Below are 23,148 nucleotides of genomic sequence, written 5' to 3'. Positions count from 1 at the left end.
AAGGAGTAACTGCAATTTTTTTAGAAATCACAAATGCATGGAATTACAAACTTGGCTAGTACGTTAATGTCTTTAAGTAGAAAATCTCCTTACGTTGCTTTGTAGCTGATTTTAAAAATTATTTCTAGTCACGATCAGAAAACGTAATTCAAAGTATGTATATTCATTGAACACCTTTCAATGGGATCCACACTTCATAACCCAATACAATACATTTCAATACAGATCGCACTGTTCCTCTCCTTAACCACCAGGAGGCGACGAGGAGCCCACGTCTCACTCCAGCTTATCCCTCCTCTTCCTAGGCGGCCCAGCTCCCGGGAGCGCGCACGTTCCGCAGCCCACGCCGCTTGAAGGAGCTGCGGCCGCGCACGTCGGTCAGCCGCGGTTAGGCCTCCGCGAGTTGGCCGAGACTCGGGCGACCCAGGCCCATGTGGAAGCTGCTCCCCGTCGCGGGCCCGGCCCGAGGTAAGGGCGGGGGGGGGAGAGGCCCCGGCCCCGTGTTCCCGGGAGCAGCTGCGTTGGGCAGAGGGTCCGAGGAGGGATGCTTCCGGTCCGTTCCCGTCCCTCTCTCCGCCTTCCGGCGCCGCCTTCGTCCCCGCCCCGGGGGGCTGCGGGAAGGGGATACGCGCATCGTTCGACTGCGGCGGGGACCGCGGCCGGGCCTTGGCGGCTGCATCCCTCACCCAGCCTACCGCCGTGTTCTCGGTGGTTGGGACCAGCTCCTCCGGCCGCACTGACCCGGCTTCTCCGGCGAGTCCCGCACTGACCCGGCTTACGGGCCGCGCGGAATTGCGTCTTGGCCGGCCACCTGCTCTCTCCTTCAGCGTTTTAAGCTTTTGGCCAAACACCTAGAATAAGTTATCCCAGGCGAGGCGCACGATGGCAGCAGACGACTTTGTTTTGAGCACACGGTTTAATTTTGTGAAAAGCCACAGAGATGAGTTGGGTAAATGGCAGCAGCCCCAGGAGAGGCATGATTTCAGTTTTGTTTTAGAGCCTTTTTTGGTCATCCGAACAACCGAAAAAGTAGGGTTTTGTTGTTGTTTCTGTTCTGCCCTTTTCAGCAGTGGCAGATGGTTATCTCCCGTTAATTGCTTGCCTGGTCAAAGTCCTTTTTAATTGATAAGCATTTGGTAGCCTACGAGGAGGTCCTGCCCCCTCAGGAAGTTTATTCTGATAGGCAAAAGAGCTAAATTTACAAACGGCGTGCGAAGTTAGGAATAAGTAGTAAAAAGACTAAAGATCAAGGCCTCCCTGTGGACTTGGAGCAGTGCCGAGGTAGAACAGAAGCTGTTGCTGGGAAGCAGGACTTAATTCCTTTCCAGGAACAGTTGTCTGTGGCTGGCTCTGGGTTCCTACACAGAGAGAGGTAGGTAACAGTAGAAAAATGCATCCATCATCAGTGGCCAGCATTCTTTTTTTCTTTTTTTTTTTTTTTAATTTATTTGTTTGACAGACAGAGATCACAAGTAGGCAGAGGCAGCAGAGAGAGAGGGGGAAGCAGGCTCCCTGCCGAGCAGAGAGCCCCATGTGGGGCTTGATCCCAAGATTCTGGGATCATGACCTGAGCCTAAGGCAGAGGCTTTAACCCACTGAGCCACCCAGGCACCCCCCAGCATTCTTAACTTCTAGGAGATTGTGACCACTTTTCAGAATCTAACAGATATTATGGGCCCACTCCTCTAGGAAGAAATGTAAGTAAACCAAGGCACAATGTTTTTTCCTCGAAACAACCCACTCTAGGGTAAGAGTTTCTGAATAACAAAATATCCAAACGTGGCTTGCCTTTCTACTTCGTGAGTTTATCTGCCCTAATTACCTTAACACTCTGAAGATGGAGTCCCAGGCTCCCATACTAAACTGCTAGTCTCTGAGAAATAGGCTATTAACTAACAATTTGTGATTGTCAACATTTTTTTTTAGAAACTAAACATGTACTTGAAATGGTTCCTTTGACAACAACAACAACAACAACAACAAAACAAAATTCCCCAAAATGCACACTTAAATCAGGTCTGAACATTTCTTGCATTGACCTATGTTGTTTATCCGGATTCAGTACCATATATTTTAGTTACTGTAGCATTAGGGCATAGTTTACCATCTGGTAGGGAAAGTTCTTGTAAATTTTAAATTTTTCTTTACAGTTTTTTAAAAATTATATTTTTCCTAGTGGATTCTTGAATCAGATTCCAAACAATATTGTGATTTGTTTGGTAATGTATATTTATGTGTGTTGATCTGGGCAAGACTTTTTTTTAAAGTTTTATTTATTTGAAAGAGGGTGACAGTGATGAGGGAGTAGGAGGCTGGCTGAGAACGGAGCAGGGGCTGGCGCCTTGCACCCCCTCTCCACCCACTCCCCTTGGTAATATCTGTGACATTTCACAGGCACCCCTGACTGCCCTAAAGAAGAGCAAATGGTTATCTTGCAGAGATCACAGTCCTGCAAGGCAGGAGTCTCTCTTGGTTTACAAATGTCTTTGAAATTTACAACAAAGAAGTTACCTTATCAATAGCCCAATTTCCAAAGACACATAACTCAGTTCCTCAAGCCCTAATGTCACCCTCCCCTCCATAAAAAACCGAAGGAGGTGGAGGTAGAAAGAAAAGTAAATAAAGTTAAATTTCTTCTAAACCTAAATCTCACTAACAAGGACGTTTGAGAGCTGGAATGTAACATTCCACCAGGAGACTCCCAATTGTCTTTATGTTAGTGCCTCATTAGAGGGAAAGTGGCCTTGGCTTGATAGTAACCAGGCCTTCAATATCCTGACAGTCTTCTTTGCCCCACTAGCCCTTCTGAACACCCCTTTGTCCTCACCTACCCAACTCCTGTGTGTATAACCAGTCACTCCTCACATGCTCATGCCCGGCGCAGCAGCATCTCCGTCTGCCCCTGGGTCCTGTCCCCGTGCTCTAATAAACCACCTTTTTGCACCAAAGCCGTCTAAAGAATTCTTTCTTAGCCGTCGGCTCACCCTATTGAACCTCACCTAGGTTCAAGAACTTCATCAACAGCGTGTGTGAGAGCCAGCGGACACATGCGAAGGAGGTGGAGGCAGAGGGGGGGAGAGAATTCTAACGACCCTGCACTGAGCACGGAGCCCAGTATGGGGTTCAGTCTCTTGACCCTGAGATCCTGATCTGAGCTGAAACCAAAGGTCAGACGCTTAACGGATTGAGCCAGTCAGTCTCTGCCGACACTTTTCAGTATTGTTTTCTCTTTAGAAAATGCTAGAGCTTTCCATCTAATCTTTTGCATCTTTCAGTGAGGCTTTATAGAAATTACAAGTTTTGATTTATTTGAAGTTGATTATTAAAGTTTAAAAGCAAAATAAAAATATTTTACATAAATATTTGCTGTATCTATGTACGTAGGTACAGCAAATATGTGTCTATACATTTACTTTTTTTTTTTTTTTTAATTCTTAGAACCATTCAGACTTTTGACTGGTGTTGAATACGTTGTTGGAAGGAAAAACTGTGGCATTCTTATTGAAGGTGATCAGTCAATCAGTCGAAATCATGCTGTGTTAACTGCTAACTTTTCTGTAACCAACTTGGTATGTCACTAATTTATTTCACTAGTTTAAAGTGAGGGGGTTGAAATTACAAGATTACTTTGGTGTGTATGAGGGAGTTTGTAGAATTTTTAATTCCATAAAGGTGTTAGTTTTTTTATGTTAAAACTAAATACTATTTTGGTGGTTGTATCAGTGGTGTTTGTTTTGATAATTTAAGTTTCTGTTCCAGTGTCTTATTCTTTTGTAGTGATTTAGAAACTCAATACTTACTGAATGAACATTAAGTGCTTACTCTGTATCCATCATTGTGCCAACCCTGGCAATAGAGCAGTGAACAGACCCAAGTCACATTCCTGCTTTAAAGAGTTCTTATAGCCATGTGAACACAGGCATTTCCCATGTAATGTAGGTTTTCACAGTGGGAATTGGTAAGTTTTAGTAGGAAAAACACCTGTTGCTATGTCTCATAGTTCTTTGAATGGCTTTGTTTTGGTTGGTTAGTTGTTTTAATCACAACAGTGGGTGGTAAAAATACTAGTGTATATAAATGGCTGTCCTCTTGATAATACTGGTGATAATAAAACCCATTATTTTGAGCAAAGACTGCGTACCAACAAATGCCGGATCTGTGCAGTAATATTTAGCTTTGGTGTCTGTATTCTTTTAGGTATAAGAGAAGATTATTATTGAAATTCCTAAAGGAAAAATAAAATTATTACTTTAAGTCAGACATTCTAGCCTTTTCTTATTGGACTTTTTTTTTTTTTTAAACTGTGTTATTTTGGTAATATAAAAAAAAAAAAACTTTGGGATGAAGCTATCATGCATAAAACAGACCACACAAAAGCAAAGAAATTCTCAAATGTGTGAAATTAAGGGGTTAGAAAACTCTGCACTGACTTAACAAAAATAAAGAAGATGCATATTCTGAGAAGAGTGATGCTGGAATTCAGGCATTTGCCATTAATTTCAAGTTGAGTGATCCTTCTGTGCCTGCAACTGAAACAGTAACTGTTGCCTTCTATGTTAGGAGGTTGGCCATCTATTCAGTTACCTATTCAAAAAGTTACCTCCTTTTTGTTTTGAAACCTTTTCCCCCTGGGAATTGCATTTACTGAGTGGTAAAAGACTTTAATTGTATTGATTTTTTTATTCATTTGCTTCAGAGTCAAATTGGTGAGACTCCTATATTGACAATAAAAGATAATTCTAAGTATGGTACCTTTGTTAATGAGGAAAAAATGCAGAATGGCCTTTCCCAAGCTTTGAAGACAGGGGATAGAGTTACTTTTGGAGTGTTTGAAAGTAAATTCAGGTAAGATTTTTTTTTAATTGGTATTAAAAATGGATGGCTTTGTTTTGCACTGATCAAATTTTAAAGGACATGATATTTATGGATAATGAATTTAAAACCACTTAATTTAGTTCCTGCTTATTACATTCGTGCACTTTGCATCACATGTGGTTAGTGCATTTTGTCAGTGCCAGGAGTAGTTAAGAGTTGGAATGGTCACAGAGATCCTTGATGGGAGCTACATTTGTTTGATTCCACATAAGTTAAAGTATAATGTTAACTTAGATCATTGTTTTTTCTTAAGTGCAACACAAGACTTCGGAAGTGGTAATTTCATAAATTAGAAAGTGTAAAAATACATAAAAATTAAAATAGCATGTGATGTGAGCTTAAAGTACTATAAATTGCCATCTCTGGAGCTATGATAATATAACTTTATGTAACTTATTCTCATTTGCAGAGTAGAATATGAGCCTTTGGTTGCATGCTCTTCTTGTTTAGATGCTTCTGGGAAAACTGCTTTAAATCACACTATATTGCAACTTGGAGGACATACTGTAAACAATTGGACAGAAGAATGTACTCATCTTGTCATGATATCAGTCAAAGTTACCATTAAAGTAGGTTGAATGCCATGATATTATATTAAAATAAGTTCTGTGAATTTAAGCTTACTCACCAACTATACACAAGATATTTTTAAAGCCATTTATTTTAAAACTATCAGAACTGTTAGTTGTGGGTTTATATAGTGTCAGTCTGTGCCTTCATGTACCATTTAGGCTATAATGTTTAAGATAACCTGTTTATTATTTGAGACAAGCAAAAGCCTATAAAATTATATTTAGCATTTAAAAAATTTAGCATTTTAAAAATGATTTATGTTATATTTTCACCAATAAGTTTATTATAATGTGTAGTTGGTATCTCCAGTCTAAAAGTTAGCTTTTAGAGACTGGAAGTCCACTGCCAGTCTCCAAAGCTAGCATCTCTAGTCCTTTCTGTCAAGTTGTCTTCCTCCAGCTCAACTCATGTCTCATCCTCTCTTTACTAAGTTTTTATTTGGTATAATGCCCTTAAAAGACTTTTAAGTTTATAGTTTATTATTACTGTACTGTATCTTCACCATCTAGAGATCTGTAGATATGTACCATTAGAGGATGCCAACTCTCATTAAAACAGTGATATATTTTGGTATGTTTTCAGATTTTACGTCTTCATCAGATTTGGTTATATCCAAAGCTAATTGAAGAATGACATTGGGAGGTGATTCGTCTCCTTTTAAACAGGTTGACTATAGATATGTGAGATTGTTTTAGGTTAATATCTATAGTAAAAAGGAACAGATATTTAGATTCCCTTATTAGATGGTACAGAAATCTTTTAATACATAATTAGAATATGTATATTACAGTTAAACAAGTATCAGAGAGAAAGACTTACTGCTCAATTGAACCTCAAGTTAAACTTGTATGTTGGTGGGGTTATCGCTGATCAAGGGTCGTTTGCAAGCTTATGAAGGTTATAAATTCAGCAGAGTGATTGGCCTCCTGAGTACTAATTTATGCTAATAAATCAAAATTTCCATTTATTAGTTTATAGTAGGGATGCAGCCTCATAGTGACTGTATATTTATGTATAGACTTCAACACAATCCCCTTAAAGGTACTAAGGTACCTGAGAAGTGAAATTTAGATAATCATACACTTGCTTGGTGATTATGAAATAAGAGCAAAGGCAGTTAAACAGTCTTGAGAGATACTTTACTGAGTCCATGACAGATTTGGAACTAGCATCCATTCACCAAAGTGTACACTATTCCAGCGACTGAGATACTAACAGCACTGGATATTTGAATGTCACTGTATATACACCAGCAACGACGTGCAGAGCAATCCTTTTTCAGTATTTTTGATCAGCCATGTACCAAAAAAAGAAAACCAACTTACTATATTATTTGTTTTGGTAAATTTTCCAAAAGTACAGATTACCTTATATTTTTAAAATCATTAAATGTTTGAACCAAAAGGAAGCTTACGGAACATTCAGTTAAATTTTTATTTTCTGAAGAGGAAACTGAGGCATGGAGGACTTAAATCCTTTGCCCAGGATCACATGTATTGGAGCCTGCCCTCTGCCAGAGGCCAGTTATTTCACTCTACATTCGCGGTTGTTGTATTCAGATTCCAGTTTTGAGAGACGCCCTACATTGCTTGCTCATATTTAAGTAATACCCTATGTTATTGGAAGCATACTTAGAAATTCTTAAGTTGGATTATTTCCTAAAATTATGCTGAATCCTTATTTTCATCTCCAGTGGTGGTGGTTTCTAATCTTTTTCAGATTTTGTGGTATCTTTTTATTTGATGTTTATAGCTTAGTTCACTTGCTAGTTGAAGTTTCTCCACCCTTATCTAACCCCAATCTCCATGTATTTATTTTGAGCTTTTATACCGCCCCAGTTATTCCTTTATTTACTTTCTTGAAAATACTTTATTCCATAGTTAAAATCTGTTCAAAGGGCATTTAGGCAGAAAAGATCTTATAGCTCATGTGTATCTCTTGATACTATCTTCTCTAGGGTAGTTGTTACATTTTCTTAATTCTCAGGTCTACTTTTTTTTTTTTTTTAAAGATTTTATTTATTTATTTGACAGACAGAGATCACTAGTAGGCAGAGAGGCAGGCAGAGAGAGAGAGAGGGAAGCAGGCTCCCTGCCGAGCAGAGAGCCCCATGCGGGGCTCGATCCCAGGACCCTGGGATCATGACCTGAGCTGAAGGCAGTGGCTTTAACCCACTGAGCCACCCAGGCACCCCTCAGGTCTACTTTTTAACATTGTAAGAACTTTTAAATTGGAATACGTTTTAAAATTGACTTATTTTGTTACATTGTTCTGCCCTCCCCACAGCAATTTTTAAATTAATATTGTAATATATGGCTCCTTAAAATTAAGTGATATTACAGAGATTTGTATACCAAAATTAAACAGTGGCCAAATACTTTAGTTTTGTAGATTGTGGCTCCTTTATAAATTTAGAGAAATGAAAAGAAAAACCTATTAAACAGAGCGGCCCCTTTGTAGTCTCTAACCTAAAACTTTCCTTTAAAGAAAAGCTAGCATGTGATTATTTGTCTTCACTTATGTTTTCTTCTTTCCAGACAATATGTGCACTCATTTGTGGACGTCCGATTGTAAAGCCAGAATATTTTGCTGAATTTCTTAAAGCGGTTAAGTCCAATAAACAGCCTCCACAAATTGAAAGGTATATCCTGTATTTTTTTTAACCTATACCAGTTTATTAAAGGATACAGTATAGGATGCTAACCAACAGCCTGATGGAGAGATACATAAGGCAGGGTGTGGGGAAGGGGCACGGAGCTTCATGCTCACCCCAGGCACGCTCCTCTCCTGGCACCTCCAGGTGTTCACCAACCCAGAAGTTCTGCATCATGTATTTTAAATAAAATACGACATGCAGAACGCAATAGCACTGATTTTATTTAGGTTGATTTCCTCTTTAATGACTGTTTCAGGATGTAGTATTCAGTTTAACAAAGTTTTTTTGTTGTTAGTATGTAACAGGGTTTGTTGGTGTTCCTTATCTCAGTAAAATGTTACATATGTGCCAATTTTTTTTTTTAAGATTTTATTTATTTATTAGAGAGCACAAAGGGGGGGGTAGAAGAAGAGGGAGAAGCAGATTCCCTACTGAGCAGGAAGTCTGACAAGGGGCTTGATCCCAGGACCACGAGATCATTACCTGAGCTGAAGGTGGATGCTTAACCAACTGAGCCACCCAGTGCCCCCATATGTGCCAATATTTAAACAAAAAAAAAGGATAGCAAATGGCCACAGAGGTATAGTCAAAAGGCCACATGTTCCAGTGCCACGCATCATGCAGGCAGGACCCCTGAAATTGTTGGTCCTGCAATTGGTGCAGCAACACTGTTCTGCAATCATGTAGTCCTGAGTCAGAATACTAACAGCACTGTGGCTTTGGGAATGGAGCTTATTTCTTTTGAGCATCAGTTACATCCTTTGAAAAATCAGACTCCTGTATTTAAGTATTTAATAGTATTAGTTATTTTAAGTAATAGAGTATACAAAGTCTGAGCATTTTGCTTGGCACTGAAGTAGGTGCTTATTAAAAGAAGTGCTGCTGATTGCAGTAAGTATGGAGTAAGATTCACAATAGCTTTATAATGATGGTGAGGATGATTTTAGATGCTCTGCTAAATTGGTGAACCACCAGGGGCACCTGGGTCGCTCAGCGGGTGAAAGCCTCTGCCTTCAGCTCAGGTCATGATCACAGGGTTCTGGGATGGAGCCCCGCATTGGGCTCTCTGCTCAGCGGGGAGCCTGCTTCCTCCTCTCTCTGCCTGCCTCTCTGCCTGCTTGTGATCTCTGTCAAATGAATAAATAAAATCTTTAAAAAAATAAAAAAATAAAAAAAATAAATTGGTAAACCACCAGACTAAGGGATCTATCTACTATATAGTATTTGTGATGCTTTGAAGTAATATGAGCTATGGTTGAAGAGGAAGATGTTTGGCTTTTTATTTTTGGATTGTATGGTTAAATTGCTGGTGACTGTAAAATGGTGGGTGTTTTTAGTCAATTTTGCACAAGAACATGCTTGCCTAAGATATGTTAATAGATTATAGTCTATATGGCCTAATAAGTAGATTGTGTATTTATAAGCTCATCTTAATGTCTGTAGGACAACTTTGAATATTTAAGGCTTTAAAAATCTAGAATGTCATGCAAGTTAAGAATTCTATTAGTAGTTCAAAATATCATTAGCTGTTATAAAGTATCTTGCCCATTGCTGGTTTTTTTTTCTGGGGGGAGAGAGGGTACTATTTATGCCTAATATGTGTCTGTTTTTCAAAGTAACTGAAAGTCAGATTTTTCTTCTTTTTAGTTTTTTCATTTGGGAGGTTTCTTATATTGATAATGTAATATTTTCGGACTCTGGAAAGAGGTCCTCAGATTTTAAAATGGATGATTGTAAACTATTTTGAGTCCTAGACTCCTGTGAGAACATGAAAACACTAGTCTTTCCTCCAGAAACTTAAATTTCATGCTACCAACTTGCATAGTATTTCAGGAGAATCACATCTTTCCCTGAAGCCTATTCATGATCCTATGGAAGCCAGTAAATACCATAAATAATGATCCTTGCTACAGATAATAAATGATTATTAATCCTATATTGGAAGTGGAGGGTCTGATAGGTTTCTACTAATGATGATAATGTGTTTTATGGTCTTGAAAGTTTTGGAATTAGTCATTGATTTCCACTCACTGTTTAAGAGTCCCCAGTATGTTTAATCTGGATCTATTTTTGACTGTAGGCTCAACATAATTTTTTCTAGCTTCAGTTTATGACTGTATTAACTTAGATGACTATATTAAAACATCTTTGCTATAAGAGTAATAACTTCTCATTCAGTCTTAACCATGAAAAGCATTTACATTAGCCTGTGTTTGATAATGGCAACTGATGATCGATCACATTTTATATTACATTGAAAAATTAGTTTTTGCCTTCATCTTACTGGGACCCATTTTAATATCCATGTTCAAGTCTTTTTTGACTATGTACTCAACTATGAAATAGAAGAAGGATTCGATTTAAATATTAAATAGTAGGATAGGTTACAAAAGGTTTATGAAATAAATGTGATGGCTCTATAATAAAATGTAACAGTCTCTTCTTCTAGTTCTGAAAAGCGTTATCACTGTATTTAAAATAAAAGGGATATTTTTAACCTAACAAAAGTCTAGTTCTATTTAGTATAGTTGTGTCATCATCTCTTGCACTATTAGCAAGAGACAGGGTAAGACAGAGTTTAAGCTTTATGTACCTGACATGATTTGTGATACCTCATTTGTCTAAACTGTCATCAAAATACCAATGTAGATGAAGTCATTTTTAGAAGATGTCATTCAAAATACTTATTTTGATAATCAGTACTTTATTAAAGGAAGCTCATTAAAATATTGTATATTTTCTGAATGTAAAGAAATGATTCCTTAAAAAAGAGAAGGAGTTACTTTTGTTTGAGTTTTTACAGTTTCATATTGTGGAGTGCTCTCTCAATTACTATATTTCAAATAACAAGCATTGTTTTTGGGAAAACACTGTTGGGAGAAGGTTAATGTTTGCATTCATGTAATACAACTTGTCAAATGTGCAAAAAGTACAAGGCCCTGATTGCCCTATATACCCAGGCCGTTTCTTACCGTTTGTAGTGAGAAGCCTTAAGGGAAGAGGTAGTGTCCCTTTTGGGACAGAGAACAGGCCTGCTTATAATTGGCTGTGAAACTCATGGATTCTGAAATTCATTGTTCCTCTCTCCTGTAATACAACCTACTGTATGTGCCTTTTATATCATCCCCACAGGACTTAGGGAGGAGATCTTCCACAGATAAGCTGAGGCTTGCTGCTCATATTGTCTCTGATCCAGGAGTCTTGTGTCTTCTGCCCACATCCACAAAACAAGAACAGGCTAACTAACTGGCTTATAGTCAAATATCAGACCCAAGAGACACATTAGTATTAAACAGTCTTAGTTTATGGAGTTGACTGTATATAATCAATCAAAATTCAAGGCAAAGAAATCTAACATATGGCAGAAATTTTTTCCTGACAATATAACCTTATATTTTTACAAGTTTGAATGTCACTGAAATTTGGGCCTTTCAGAGATCACCAGAAGAAAGCGGTATAGTAAGTTCTTGTACAAATTATGAACATGGGGCTATAGGACTGACTAATGAAATAAGCAGCTGTCCAGATGTTGGGCAAATGAATGTTGTGGCTTGAAATACAGTTTCCATGACCAAAATTATACATAAATTGAGAAAAATTCTGTATTTGAAAAATTTGGGGACAGAAATTAAGATGATGTACTTTGAATTAGATGAAATTTATGGGACAGATATTAAGATGATGTTCTTTTAATTAAATGAAATTTACTTAAGATGATTTGAGGAATTTAAAAGCCATAAAAATGTACATAGGAAAAAGTCAGTATTTCTAGATTAATATTTTCTAGAATGTGTGAATTATATGTACTAGCTACTAGATAATAAGACATTATTTGTAGCTCTCAAAGTGTCTATATAAATTACAGAAATTATTTAGGCAATGTGCCTCTAACATTGATCTCTGCCAAGTTAATTTACTCTTTTCCAAATTTTTTTACTAACTGTCAAATCACTGGAGTCTCAGAAATGCTTTAAAACTTCTAGAACATACTGCTTTAGAAATACTGATTTTTAATGGTGTTTTCCTCACATTTATTATTAGTTTCTTTTCTTGTTCTCATCCTTATACTAGTAAAGAGAAGAAGGCTTGTCTAGGTATATAAAGTTCAGAGCTTAGTGTATTCATCAATTGTATTATCAATAATTTTATATATTATATACATATATGTATATACGTACATACATACATGTACATATACACATGTGTACTTGACTCCCAACATTTGGTTAGATTCTTCACAATACAGTGATGTATTTTTTTTTGCAAGATCAGTCTTATTAGGGCACCTGGGTGGCTCAGTGGGTTAAAGCCTCTTTTTGGCTCAAGTCATGATCCCAGGGTCCTGGGATCGAGTCCCGCATCAGGCTCTCTGCTCAGCGGGGAGCCTGCTTCCTCCTCTCTCTGCCTGCCTCTCTGCCTACTTGTGATCTGTTTCTGTCAAATAAATAAATAAAATCTTTAAAAAAAAAAAAAAAAACAACCAGTCTTACTGAGTGGCTCAAATTTACCACTGTTTTTAAAAGAAAATCAAGGGGCGCCTGGGTGGCTCAGTGGGCTAAGCCTCTGCTTTTGGCTCAGGTTATGATCTCAGGGTCCTGGGATCGAGCCCCGCATCAGGCTCTCTGCTCAGCAGGGAGCCTGCTTCCCTACCTCTCTCTGCCTTCTTCTCTGCCTACTTGTGATCTCTGTCAAATAAATAAAATCTTTAGAAAAAAAGAAAGAAAACAAAAACATATTTTTTCAGTCCCAGAATTTTAATGCTCAAATCTATATATAGGGGCAGTTAAGGGATGTTTACATTTTTTTGGTCTACTTTTAATTTATATTTTGTACTGTCAGTTTTCTACCAAATATTTCTTAATGCCTACCATGAATTAGGCAATATAGAGCTGAGGATATAGTGATGAGTCAAAAAGCATTGCAGTTTCTGCCCTCATGGCACTTGGTAGAAGAGCCAAATACTAAAAATGACACATATTGAAGTTAGAACTCTGATAGTGCCATCAAGAAAAACTAAAGGTTTATGATGCTCCTATCTTTAGGAACGTGATTCAAGGTTTAACAAATGTTCAGTCTTCATTGAACTAAACTACAATGAACTATTTTCTGGGTATAGTAAACTACTAGTTGGGATAAAATTAAGAATGACAGTGTGATTAACAGTGGTGTAGGTAATTTAAAAATCATATTTCATTGTCATTGGAAGGCAGACTCACATCTACTCAGCTATATGTATGTGCTAAATATTTACACACCATTTTTACCTAGGACTGGTTCCATCATCTGGTGTTACAGTACTACATACACTAATTCGTGAAGTAGCCATTTGTGTGTAAGTGAAGTAATAGTTGCCTTTCACACTGAAAGAAGTGTGAAATAAGGGAGAATTCTTACTGAAAGGGAGAGGATAAAAGGCATTCAAAGAGATAGTAAAATTTACCTTATATATTAATTAGAATATTTACTAATTTTCTAGCACTAACTTTTCTTGTAGATATAACATAAATGGTTAAAATAGTTTTCACTATTCTCTGTGTCTTTAAAAGTAAATAAATAGAATTGTAAAATTAGGTGTTTAGAAATCAGAATAATGCAGTGGGTTGCATTTCCCTCTGTTGGCTAGGTCAGTTGTTCCCTGCAGATAACTCATTTATTTGAGATTGCATGTTCTAAGAATCACTGTCTTAGATGTACAGTATCCATTGTAGAGGTTAAAACACATACATTTTGTGGTTTGATGTTATAAGAATTAAAAATTAATGTAGTTGTTTAATCATGACTTAGCTAACTTCGTGAAATACGTATGTTGCCAAGGAGAAATCTGAGGGGAAAAATGTAAGGAAATTAGTTCTAAAATGTGGGAGAGTGATCCTTATGACCTAAATATTTTTACCTCTCTCTGCCTGTATTAGCTGTTGCTCTCTGCAGATAGCTGAGTCTTAATTGTTTAGTGACTAATTGTCCAGGTTGTGTATTTCCTCTATCCTACATTGCTCCCTTATCACCATGATATGTTAGTAACTTTTTTAATTTAAGATTTTTTTTTAGAGCCGTTTTAGGTTCATTTCAAAATTGAGAGGAAGGTACAGAGGCTCCCCAAGTACTTCCTGTTTCCATACATGTATTGCCTCCCTCAAACTCCATCAAAGTAGCATGAGCCTGCATTGATGTCATAATCACCCAAATTCCATAGTTTACATTAGGATTTACTCTTGGTATTGTACATTCTGTGGGTTTGGATAAATATATTATGACATATAGCAATCATTATAGTATTATACTGAGTATTTTCACTGCCCTGAAAACCCTCTGTACCCTACCTATTCATCATTGCCACTCTACCAACTCCCAGCCGCTAGTGAACTTCTACTGTTTCTATAGTTTTGCCTTTTCCAGAATGTCATATAGTTGGAATAATATGGTAGGTAGCCTTTTCAGAATGGCTTTTTCACTTAGTAACATGCATTTAAAGTTTCTTCATGTCTTCATGGCTTGGTAGCTCATTTCTTTTTAGTGCTGAGTAATAATTGCAGTGTTTGAATATACTGTGGTTTATCTGTTCACCTACTGAAGGGTATCTTGGTTACTTCCAAGTTATGGCAGTTAAGAATAAAGCTGCTATTCACATCTGTGCAGGTTTTAGTATGGACTTAATTTTTTCAGCTCTTTTGGATAGATACCAGGGAGTGCAGTTGCTGTATCATACAGTAAGAATGTGTTTAGTTTTGTGAGAAAGTACCAACTTGTTTTCCAAAGTGGCTTTACGATTTTGCATTCTCAACCAGCAGTAAATGAAAGTTCCTGGCACACCACATTCTCACAAGCGTTTGGTGCTATTTATGTTCTGGATTTTGGCCATTCTGTTTGTAAGAGTGACTCATTCTAAATTTCCATTTTCCTGATAACATGATGTGTTGAGCATCTTGTGCTTATTTGTTATCAGTGTATTTCTTTGGTCACATAGCTGTTAAGATTATGGTCCTTTCAAAAGAAAAATTCTTAAATTCATTTTAGTTAATATATAGTGTCTTATTAGTTTTAGGGTTAGAATATAGTGATTGATCAGTTGCATATAACACCCAGTGCTCATTACATCAAGTGCCCTCCTTAATGTCCATCACCCAATTTCCTTATCCCCGTAGGTACCCTCCTTTCTTCCAGCAACCCTTATTTTGTTTCCTATAGCTAAGAGTCTCTTATGGTTTGCCTTCCCCTCTGTTTTTCCTTCCCTTCCCCTGTGTTCATCTATTTTATTTCTTAAATTCCATATATGAGTGAGATCCTATGGTATTTGTCTTTTTCTGACTGACTTAGGTCACTTAGCATAATACTCTCTAGTTCCATCCATGTTATTGCAAATGGCAAGATTTCATTCTTTTGGATGACTTGAGTAATACTCCACCATGTGTTTGTGTGTGTGTGTGTGTGTGTGTATCTATGTCACATCTTTATCCATTTATCTGTCATTTATCCATTTATCTGACATCTGGGCTCTTTTCATATTTTGGCTATTACGGACATTGCTGATATAAACATTGGGGTGCCTGTGTCCCTTTGAATCATTTTGTTTGTGTCCTTTGGATGAGTACCCACTAGTGCAGTTGTGGGTTGTGGGGTAGTTCTATTTTTAACTTTTTGGGAAACCTCCATACTGTTTTCCAGAGTGACTGCGTCCATTTGTATTTCCACCAAGAGTATGAGATGGTTCCCCTTCTTCTGCATTTTTGCCAATGTCTGATGTTTCCTGAGTTGCTAATTTTAGCCATTCTGACTAGTATGAGATGATATTGTTTTTGTTTTGATTTGTGTTTTCCTGATGAGGAGTGATGTTGAGCATTTTTTCATGTGTCTGTTAGCCATTTGTATGTCTTCTTTGGAGAAATGTTTGTTCATGTCTTCTGCCCATTTCTTGATTGGATTTTTTTGTTTTTTGGGCTGTTGAGTTTGATACATTCTTTATAGATTTTGGATGCTAGCCCTTTAACTGATAAAACATTTGCAAATATCTTCTTCCATTCCCTAAGTTGCCTTTTGATTTTGTTGTTTTCTTTAAACAAAAAAGCAAAAGCTTTTTATCCTGATGAAGTCCCAGTAGTTCATTTTTGCTTTTGTTTCCCTTGCCTCTGGAGACATGTCTAGCAAGAAGTTGCTATAAGATTTGTCCCATTTTTTAATCAGATTGTTTTCTTACTGTTGAATTTTGAGAGTTCTTTGTATATTTTGGGTAACAGACCTTTATCAGATGTGAGTTTTGCAAGTATTTTCTCCCACTTTTTTGTACATCTCATTTTCTTGATGTCTCTCATGGAGCAGAAGTTCAAAAATTTTTTTTTAGAAGTTTTAAATTTTAGTGAGTCTAGCTCATAATTCATTCATAGATCAGGCCTGATGTATCTAAAAAGTCACTGCCATAACAAAGGTCATCTGGATTTTCTTCTATTATTTATGTTATCTTCTAGGAGTTTTATAGTTTAGCATTTTGCTTTAGGTCTGTGATCATTTTGAGTTAATTTTTGTGAACATTGTAAGGTCTGCATCTAGATTCTTTTTTTTTTAATGTGAAACGTCCCAGTATCATCATCATTTGTTGAAAACACTATCTGAGCTCCATTGAACGGCCTTTGTTCCTTTGTTAAAGATCAGTTGACTAATTTATGTCAGTCTATTTCTGGGCTCTCTATTCTCTTTTATTTTTTTCATAATACCAGACTCTCTTGATTACTGTAGCTTTATAGTAAATCTTAAATTTGGGTCATATTAGTACTCCAACTTTGTTCTTCCTTAATATTATGTTGGCTCTTCTAGGTCTTTTGCCTCTATGTAAACTTCAGAATCCGTTTGTGAGTACCCACAAAATAACTTGCTGGGGGTTTACTGGGGTTACATTTAATCTATAGATCCAAGTTGGGAAGAACTGACATCTTGACAATACTGAATTTTCTTATCCATGAGCATTAGTAACTAGTAATTTTTACCTGAAGGTAGAGAGTTAAGCTGAAGGACTGAACAATTAAAAATTGCTGTAGCAGAAGGTTTGATTATACAGAAAGTTGAAACTGAACTGATGTGAGGCTTAAGAATTACCTGTTGATTTTATGTATTTTTTTCTTTTCCCTTATTGTCATGGATGATTAAGATGTTCTTATCTTATAGCATTATGTTAAAGAGCTAAAAGTGTGTTTTTGGTGGGGGGTGTAGGAGGGAGAGAGAATCCCAAGCAGGCTGCATACCCCGTGCATAGCCTGCTGCTCCCACAACCTCAAGATGATGACCTGAGCTCAAATCAAGAGTCAGACGTTTAATGAACTGAGCCATCCAGGTGCCCCCAAAGATTGTGTTTTCTAATTTCACTTTGGAAATTTTATTTAAGTTGACAAATATTTTAAGTTTTATAATTTCCTGAGCTTCTCTAAAGGGATCTCTAATAAAACACTTAAAATAGTAGTTCATAGAATTGGATGTGAACATTGTTAACACACTTTGGTTCCTGGGAAACACAAGATGCGAATAGAATTTGATCTTTGTAGACAGTGTCTTTTTCAACCTTTTGTAATTCACAAAACTTGTTCAACTCTTGTAAATTAAACTGTACTTTAGGATTGTCTTCCCTTGGATTATACTTTTTTCAAAAATAAGGAACAGTTACGCTGTTCTGTTTGGCATCTGTCACCTGTCACCATTTTGTCCCAGATAAAACCCTTACTTTAAAAAAATAATAGTTTAATGATGAATTATTTATATTATGAAAATCAAACCTTCCTAGTGTCTAGATAACCACTCTGTTCAGTATAACAGTATACATAGAGAATAATATATATTTAAAATATACTGTAACTTTTTTTTTTACAGCTTTTACCCACCTATTGATGAACCAGCTATTGGAAATAAAAACATTGATCTCTCAGGACGACAAGAAAGAAAGCAAATCTTCAAAGGGAAAACGTTTGTATTTTTGAATGCCAAACAGGTAATCTTATGAGCTAAATTTTGCTGAAGAAAACATTATCAACTGGATAAATTATTACTGTTATCAATAGTGTTTTTTTTGAAATTTTATATGGAAGTGTGAAGTGATACTGTCTAGGCAACAGAACTTGCCTGGAATTCATGTATACGAGATATTTTTTTGACATATGTTAATTGGCCAATTAATTAAGTTTATATAAATATATAAGTGAGGGGGTGGGGATAGAAAGCTAATTTAAGTGCTTACTTGGTCAGTTAGTAAATGGGTGTTGAATGTCTTCAGTGTGCTGAAATGGGGATTCAAAGAGTTTATGTTGTAGGTGGAAAATGTAAGCAAGCCTACAGAGTACTGTGAATTAAGTATGATAAGGAAATGCAATTTCCTTACAATTCCAAGGCTGCAGAGATATCTGGTGAACTGGGGATTTTCTGAGTGGAAGCTGGGATTGTCTTCTCAAAAAGTAGAACCAATTCTATTTCAGTTCTACTTTTATTTTACTTCTCTAATATAAATGAATGGATAAAGATGTATATATACAATGGAATATTACTCAGCCATAAAAAATAATGAAACTTGCCATTTGCAATGATGGGGATGGAGCTAGAGTATAATGCTAAGCTAAATAAGTCATTCAGAGAAAGACAAATACCATATGATTTCATTCATGTGTGGAATTTAAGAAACAAAACAAACGAGCAAGTAGAAGAAAAAGAGAGGCAAACCAAGGAATAGATTCTTAACTGTAGACAACAAACTGATGGTTATCAGAGGGGAGGGGGTGGGGGGATGGGCGAAATAGGTGATGGGGACTGTGATATGTACTTGTGATGAGCACTGGGTGATATGGAAGTGTAGAATTACTATATTGTATACCTGAAACTAATATAACACTGTTAACTGCACTGGAATTAAAATAAATTTAAAAGAATGTATTCAAGGAATTGAATGTGGCTATTTCATTGTATTTTTTCTATTTCTATTTTTAGCATAAAAAGTTAAGTTCAGCAGTTGTTTTTGGAGGAGGAAATGCCAGGTTGATAACAGAAGAAAATGAAGAAAAAGATAGTTTCTTTTCAGCTCCTGGAATTTGTGTCGTTGACGTAGGAATAACAAGTTCACAGATTCTAATTCCTGACTCTCAGAAAAAATGGATTCACTCAATTATGGATCAGCTCCAGAGGTACAGAATCATCTTTATTAATAAAAAAAAATAAAGACCCTTTTACCTGTAACTTTTTTTATTGTACTGAATTAACAGTGTAGAAGGATATACAAGAATTAGATTTTATTGTGTAAAAACTGCTACTGAGATCATTTTTGTACATTTCATGGTCATGCGTCTGCAAGATATTCTTTGGAGAATATTCTTAGTGTTAGAACCTCTGGGTCACAGGTTATGTGAATACTCAACCTCTGGAGTTTCAAACTTGTTTTCTGCTTTATACTTCCACCCACAGTATGTAAGAGATCAAGTAGATGCACATTGTTTTCCACACTTGGTATTGTTAGACTTTACAGTGTTTGCTAATTAAATGGATATATAATCATATCCTGTGATTTTTTGTTTCTGTTTTTCTCATTACCAGTGATGCTTAACATTTTTTTCTGATATTTAATGGATGTCCGTTTTTCCTGTTCTCAAATATCTGCTCATGTTTTTGTTTTTGTTTGTTTGTTTTTTAGATTTTTGTTTATTTGACAGAGGTCACAAGTAGGCAGAGAGGCAGTCAGAGAGAGGGGGAAGCAGGCTCCCCACTGAGCAGAGAGCCCAGTATGGTACTTGATCCCAGGACCCTGAGATCATGACCTGAGCCCAAGGCAGAGGCTTAACCTGCTTAGTCACCCAGGCGCCCCTCTTGTCATTTTTTTTTTTTTTATTTGACAGGCAGAGATCATAAGTAGGCAGAGAAGTAGGAAGAGAGAGGCCTGAGCTGAAGGCAGAGGCTTTAACCCACCGAGCCACCCAGGTGCCCCCTCTTGTCATGTTTTCACCCAGTTTTCTAATTGTAGTTTTTTTTTTTAACAAATTTTTTTTTTTTTAAAGATTTTATTTATTTATTTGCCAGAGACAGAGGGAGAGAGAGAGCGAGCGAGCACAGGCAGACAAAGAGGCAGGCAGAGGCAGAGGGAGAAGCAGGCTCCCTGCCGAGCAAGGAGCTGGATGTGGGGCTCGATCCCAGGACCCTGGGATCATGACCTGAGCCGAAGGCAGCTGCTTAACCAACTGAGCCACCCAGGCATCCCTCTAATTGTAGTTTTTTATACGGATTTCCCTGTGTGTGTGTGTGTGTGTGTTTTAGTTCTGTCCAGCTTTATCACTTGTTGGTGCATATATCACTACCTTAGTCAAGATAAAGAATAATTCCATCCCCATAGGATCTGTCCTGTTCTTTTATAACCATACCCACTTCCTTCCCTCCCTCCCCATTTCTCACTCCGTGTCCCCAAATCCTAGAAAACCACTAATTCATTCTCTTTCTAAAAGTTTGTCTTTTTAAAAAATGTTATATAAATGAAATATTATATACACTTTAGGACTGGTTTTTCTCATTCAGCAAAGTTTTTTGGAGATTCATCTAGGTTGTTTCTATCATTCATCCTTTTTAATTGCTGAGTAGTATTGAGAATATATAGATGTGTATATACTAGTTTTTGAGTCATTCTTACATTTTTTTCCAATTTTTGTTACAAATAAAACCTCTGTAAACATACATGTACAAGTTTCTTTGTGAATGTAAGTTTTCATTTCTTTGGAATAAATGCCCTAGAGTGCAGTTTCTGGATCATATGTTAATTATATATTTGTGTATTTTTTTTTATTTGTAGAAGTTCTTTCCATTTCTCAATATTAATCTTTTTTTCACTCGTATATGTTGCAGAATTTTTACCACTTCATAATGTTTTTTGATACATGAAAGTTCTTAATTTAATATACTGAAAATTAACAACCTTTTCTTTCTTAGCGCTTTTTGTATTCTAAAAAAATCTCTTTCTATTCATAGATCAAAAGGATATTCACCTAATTTTTTACTAATTTGTTGCTAGTGTTTTGATACATTCTTTTTGAAATTTGCTTTTAAACTATTTGGAATTGATTCTACTTTATACCAATGTCCCGTACATACATAGGAATGTTGTTGGCTTTTCTCTGTTCCATTGGTCAATACGTCCTTATACCAATACCACATTTACCACATTGTCTTAATTACTGTGACTTCAAGTGAGTCCTCATATCTGGTATGGCAAATGTTGCTGGTCTTCTTTAGAAGCCTCCTGTTCATTCTTGGCTTTTTATTTTTCCATATACATTTTAGAATCATCTTTTCAAAGATCCTGTTGAGATTTTTATTAGGAATTCCATTGAATTCACAAATCAATTTGGTGAGAATTAAACAATTTTTATAATTTCCCTGTAAAGATCTTGAGTATCTTTTATTAGATTTATTCCAAGGTACTACATATTCTGTGGTAGATATTATGTATCCAATAGGTAGAATATAAATAGATAATATTAACCCTTTAATCACATTTTCTAGTTGTTTATTGCTAGTGTATATAAATTCAATAGACATTTAGATATTAATCATATCCTGCCACCTTGGTAGACTCCCCTTTTTATTTGTAATGTATCTGTAGTCCTTTTTTTTGTAAAAATCATATTATCTGTGTTTCTATCCTTTTTTAAGCCGTATACTTCTGATGCTTCTCCTTTTTCTCTGTTTTGTACCTACCAGCATGTCTAGAGCAGAGGTAGTCTTAGGAGCCACATTTATCTTGCTACTGATTTTATTTTATTATTTTTTTTTAAATATTTATTTATTTGACAGAGAAAGAGAGGTCACAAGTAGGCAGAGGCAGACAGAGAGAGAGGGGGAAGCCGGCTCCCTGCCGAGCAGAGAGTCTGATGCGGGGCTCGATCCCAGGACTCTGGGATCATGACCTGAGCCGAAGGCAGAGAGTTTAATCCACTGAGCCACCCAGGCGCCCCTTGCTATTGATTTTAAAAGGTTGTGTTTCCCCATTTAGGATGTTTCCCCATTTAGAATAATGTAATTATCTGTATAACATTATTATTAATTATATATTTAAAATGTTTTTACTTTATGGAGCCAATCTTTCTAATTTACATAATATATTTATTGCTTAAAAAAGTAAGATAATAAAATACCAATTTTGAATTGCCTGAACTGTCAGTATATATATGTGATCACTTGATTATAATACTTTAAAAATATATTTTCATATTATAATTGCACATATAGTTGAGTTCTGTTACATTAACCCAGGACATACAAAAAGCAAACAGTAGGCATTTGAAAAATACCTTTGAAACTACTACAACCACTTAAAGCATCTTTGCAATAAATATTTAAAGTAGTTTGGGGGCACCTGGTTGGCTGAGTCGGTTGAACATCTGCCTTCAGCTCAGGTCATCATCCTGGGGTACTGGGATGGAGCCCAGCATCGGGTACCCTGCTAAGCAGGGAGCCTGTTCCTCCCTCTTCCCCTGTGCCTTCCCCAGCTTGTCCTCTCTGTCACTCACTCCTTCTCTCAAATAAATAAATAAAATCTTAAAAAAAAAAAAAAGTTTTGTAGTTCTTAAACTCTGAGGTATAGTTTTATATAGCAGTGTTACTAAATTGTCTTTGTCTCGTTCACATAATAGAAAACAGAATGTAGGTTCACTATAAGATTCCTTTAAGAAGATTCCTTAATACATGTAAGTTTGGTAAAATGATTTTATTTACTAAACTTAAAATTACAGAACGTGTAGAGATACAGCTTATGATATTTCTTTGAACTTTTCTGTCTCTGTCCCTTTCTGCCCTCTTCTGTCTTTTAAGTTTTATATAGCAGTGTTACTAAATTGTCTTTGTCTCGTTCACATAATAGAAAACAGAATGTAGGTTCACTATAAGATTCCTTTAAGAAGATTCCTTAATACATGTAAGTTTGGTAAAATGATTTTATTTACTAAACTTAAAATTACAGAACGTGTAGAGATACAGCTTATGATATTTCTTTGAACTTTTCTGTCTCTGTCCCTTTCTGCCCTCTTCTGTCTTTTAAGTTTTAT

At 36.4% G+C, this 23,148-nt stretch overlaps 1 protein-coding gene across 2 annotated transcripts in view; it reads left to right on the top strand.

Moving 5' to 3' along the window:
* Window positions 1-305: 305 nt before the first annotated feature.
* NBN (nibrin) overlaps window positions 306-23,148 on the top strand; it is a 51,463-nt gene continuing 28,620 nt past the window's right edge. The window contains exons 1-7 of one of the 2 annotated variants that reach the window (XM_059394828.1): window positions 306-468; window positions 3,439-3,569; window positions 4,697-4,845; window positions 5,285-5,444; window positions 7,986-8,089; window positions 17,954-18,071; window positions 19,058-19,251. In XM_059394828.1, coding sequence (XP_059250811.1) covers window positions 432-468; window positions 3,439-3,569; window positions 4,697-4,845; window positions 5,285-5,444; window positions 7,986-8,089; window positions 17,954-18,071; window positions 19,058-19,251 — 893 coding nt within the window. In that variant the 5' untranslated portion in view covers window positions 306-431. The remainder of the gene's footprint in view (window positions 469-3,438; window positions 3,570-4,696; window positions 4,846-5,284; window positions 5,445-7,985; window positions 8,090-17,953; window positions 18,072-19,057; window positions 19,252-23,148) is intronic. The other variant, XM_059394829.1, reaches the window with a different exon arrangement.

The sequence above is a fragment of the Mustela nigripes genome, chromosome 3 (assembly GCF_022355385.1).
Source record: "Mustela nigripes isolate SB6536 chromosome 3, MUSNIG.SB6536, whole genome shotgun sequence".
Lineage (NCBI taxonomy): Eukaryota > Metazoa > Chordata > Mammalia > Carnivora > Mustelidae > Mustela > Mustela nigripes.
This window is presented reverse-complemented; position numbering and strand designations above follow the sequence as displayed.